This window comes from Cyprinodon variegatus, unplaced genomic scaffold (genome assembly GCF_000732505.1).
Source record: "Cyprinodon variegatus isolate N-32 unplaced genomic scaffold, C_variegatus-1.0 Scaffold2054, whole genome shotgun sequence".
Classification (NCBI taxonomy): Eukaryota; Metazoa; Chordata; class Actinopteri; order Cyprinodontiformes; family Cyprinodontidae; genus Cyprinodon; species Cyprinodon variegatus.
Genome location: NW_015152507.1, coordinates 6,643 through 9,641, shown reverse-complemented (window position 1 = coordinate 9,641; position 2,999 = coordinate 6,643). Strand labels below are relative to the sequence as shown.

Below are 2,999 nucleotides of genomic sequence, written 5' to 3'. Positions count from 1 at the left end.
AATGATGGACATTAGAAAAGAAAGTGTATTCCTTACTGTTAGGATGAAGAGATCGGCATGTATCGCAAAGACCGAAATCACTTATGTATTGTTTGACTACTTTTAATGATTGTCAACTGCGCTGAGTCCCTGTTGTATTCTATTTCTCTATTTAGACCAAAGTTGAGGTCACCCCCGATAATTAGGGAACAGTCTCCGTGCTTTGAAAGTGTATGAAAAAGTTTGTGGAAGAATGAGGGATCATCAACATTTGGACCATATATGCTGACAATACACCACTTTTGGTTATGAATAGATATTTTAATTATGATCAATCTGCCTTCAGGATCTATAATTTTGTCTAGTAAAGTGAAACTGAGGTTTTTGTGGATTAAAATTGCTACTCCTCTCTGTCTAGAGTTATAGCAGCCTGCAAACACATCAGGGAACGAAGGTTACGACTGTAACTACGGTTCTATGAATCCCGGATGACCGCCAGAGGCGGTGCTTAAAGCACGAATGATCACTCTTGCGCATGCACAGGTCAAGAATCTTATACCAACATAGTCACGTGTGACCCCCGGTGACACCGATGTGCCTATATAGTTAATCTTCTCGGTCATCCGGGATTCATAGAACCGTAGTTACAGTCGTAAGTTTCGTTCTATTTTATCCCCACTGACCGCCAGAGGCGGTGCTTAAAGCACGGATGACGATTACCAACAGAGTCCTGAGGAATCACATAAACAACAACCCAAAACATGCCCACCTCACTGGGAAGATGGTGTGCGCTGGGACAGGATCCCCTGCATTGGGTGAGGGGTGGCCAAGTTAACCCCGTAAAACCTAGCAAAGGTATTCGGGGAAGACCAAGAGGCTGCTGAGCAAATAGCTTCCAGAGTGAGACCAGTCTTAGCGGCCCATGACACACTGACACCCCTGGTGGAATGGCACTGTACACCAGGGGGGTTGGAGGCCCCGCTGAATGTACGTCTGTTCCACTACATCCACAATCCAACGTGCAAGGCGCTGTTTAGAAAGGGCCTGCCCCTTGCGCGGCCCAGCGTAGCAAACAAACAGATTATCCAACTGACGGAGAGAAGCTGTAAGACTGACATATGCCTTCAGTGCCCGAAGAGGGCAGAGAAGCTCATCAGGCCCATCCGTATCAAGGCGAGCAAGCTGGAGGGGCACAGTGTGGCTCGCGGATGAAGCCACTTTAGGAAGAAATGCGCATCAGGCCAAAGAGTAACACCCGAACCTGCCGGGTTCCAACGGCAGCAGGACCCGTGAACAGACAGTGCATGTAGTTCACCCACCCGTTTTGCCGAGGCCATGGTGAGGAGAAAAGCTGTCTTCTTCGACACACACTCAAGGCTTGCCCCCGCCAATGGTTCATAGGGAGGAGAGCGCAGGGCAGCGAGGACAATAGAAAGGTCCCACACCGGCACAACAGGGCGTGTGGGAGGGTGCAAACGCCGGGCACCCCTCAAAAACAAGGAAACATCCTTGTTACGACTCACCGTCTCCCCACTCACCACCGAATGCCAGCAAGAGATGGCAGCCACATAGACTTTCAGAGTGGATGGAGAGCGACCTTGAGAAAGCAGTGCTTGAAGGAAGGTTAAAATAACAGAAACAGGACAGTGTACAGGGTCCTCATTTCTTTCCTGACACCAGCGACTAAAAGCCTTCCACTTATGGGCGTACACCAGACGCGTGGAGGGGGCCCTGGCATTAGTCATCGTGTGTCCGAAGTCCCCGCCATACTCCAAGGAGGAAACGCCCGGCCCTGTAGTGGCCAGACCCAGAGTTGAAGGCGACTGGGATTGGGATGCAGGATCTGACCGCCCAGCTGTGACAGCAGGTCCTTCCTGCAGGGAAGAGGCATTGGAGAGCTGCAACAGAGCCTGTGCAGCATTGGAAACCAAGTCCTCCCTGGCCACCGGGGGGCCACCAGATGCCCCTCCTGAAGGACCCTCAGGACTGTTGGGCCTATCAGGGGAAGTGGCGGGAAGGCATAGATGAGTGCCCTCGGCCAGTCGTGTGACAGTGCGTCCTGACCTGGGGGACTGGGACTGTCTGACAGGGAGAACCACAGTGGGCAATGTGTCGTCTCTCAGGAAGCGAATAAATCTACGGCTGCTCTCCCAAACCTCTCCCAAATAGTTTCCACTACATCCGGGTGGAGCCTCCACTCCCCCGGTGGTGGACGCCCCAGGGATAGGATGTCAGCAGGAACATTCTGCACCCCCGGGATGTGGGTCGCCCTCAGGCTGGCAAAAAGAGTGGCTGCCCAGGTCAAAAGCTTCTGGGTCAACATCAGTAGCGTCAAAGATCGTTTTCCCCCTTGAGAGTTGATGTGAAAAACAACCGACGTGTTGTCCGACCGCACCAGAACATGCCTTCCCCGCAGGATCGGGGGGAAGTGCCGCAGCACGCGGTGCACAGCCTCCAACTCCAGAGCGTTGATGTGGTGCCGCCTCTCTCGTGGAGACCATGTCCCCCGAGCGATCTGTCGCTGCCACAAGGCATTGAGGGGACACCCGCAGTTTTCTGTGACGGTGTGATGCACGAGAAGGGTCCAGCTTCAGGCTGTTGAGCCACATCTGCAGTGGTCGCAGAGACAGTAGCCCTAGGGGTACTACAGTAGCGGCAGCTGTGAGCTTCCCCAGCAGACGGAGATAGAGAACAAAGGGGGCCGCCCGACCAGGAAGAAAGGCAGGCAGCATCTGCAGAATGCCCTCGACACGCTGAGGCGATGGGCGAGCAGTCATAGAGAGAGAGTCCATCGTGATACCGAGAAACGTTACCTGCTGAGACGGAATCAGGTTGCTCTTCTGTCAGTTCACACGAAGACCCAATAGGTCCATGTGATCGAGCAAGGTGCGCGTGTCTGCAGCAGCTTGAGCTTCTGTGGGCGCACAGACGAGCCAGTCATCCAAATAAGGCAGGATCTTCAACCCTCTGGTCTGCAGAGGACACAAGACCGCGGCCATGCACCGCGTGAACACACGCGG

The 2,999-nt window shown here is 53.5% G+C and overlaps 1 protein-coding gene across 1 annotated transcript in view; it reads left to right on the top strand.

Moving 5' to 3' along the window:
• The window catches only part of LOC107105087 (up-regulator of cell proliferation-like), a 14,333-nt gene extending 13,142 nt beyond the window's left edge, over nucleotides 1-1,191 (top strand). Inside the window, exons 6-7 of the mRNA XM_015405205.1 lie at nucleotides 669-794; nucleotides 944-1,191. Of these exons, the coding sequence (XP_015260691.1) occupies nucleotides 669-794; nucleotides 944-1,191 (374 nt within the window). The remainder of the gene's footprint in view (nucleotides 1-668; nucleotides 795-943) is intronic.
• Nucleotides 1,192-2,999: the final 1,808 nt, after the last annotated feature.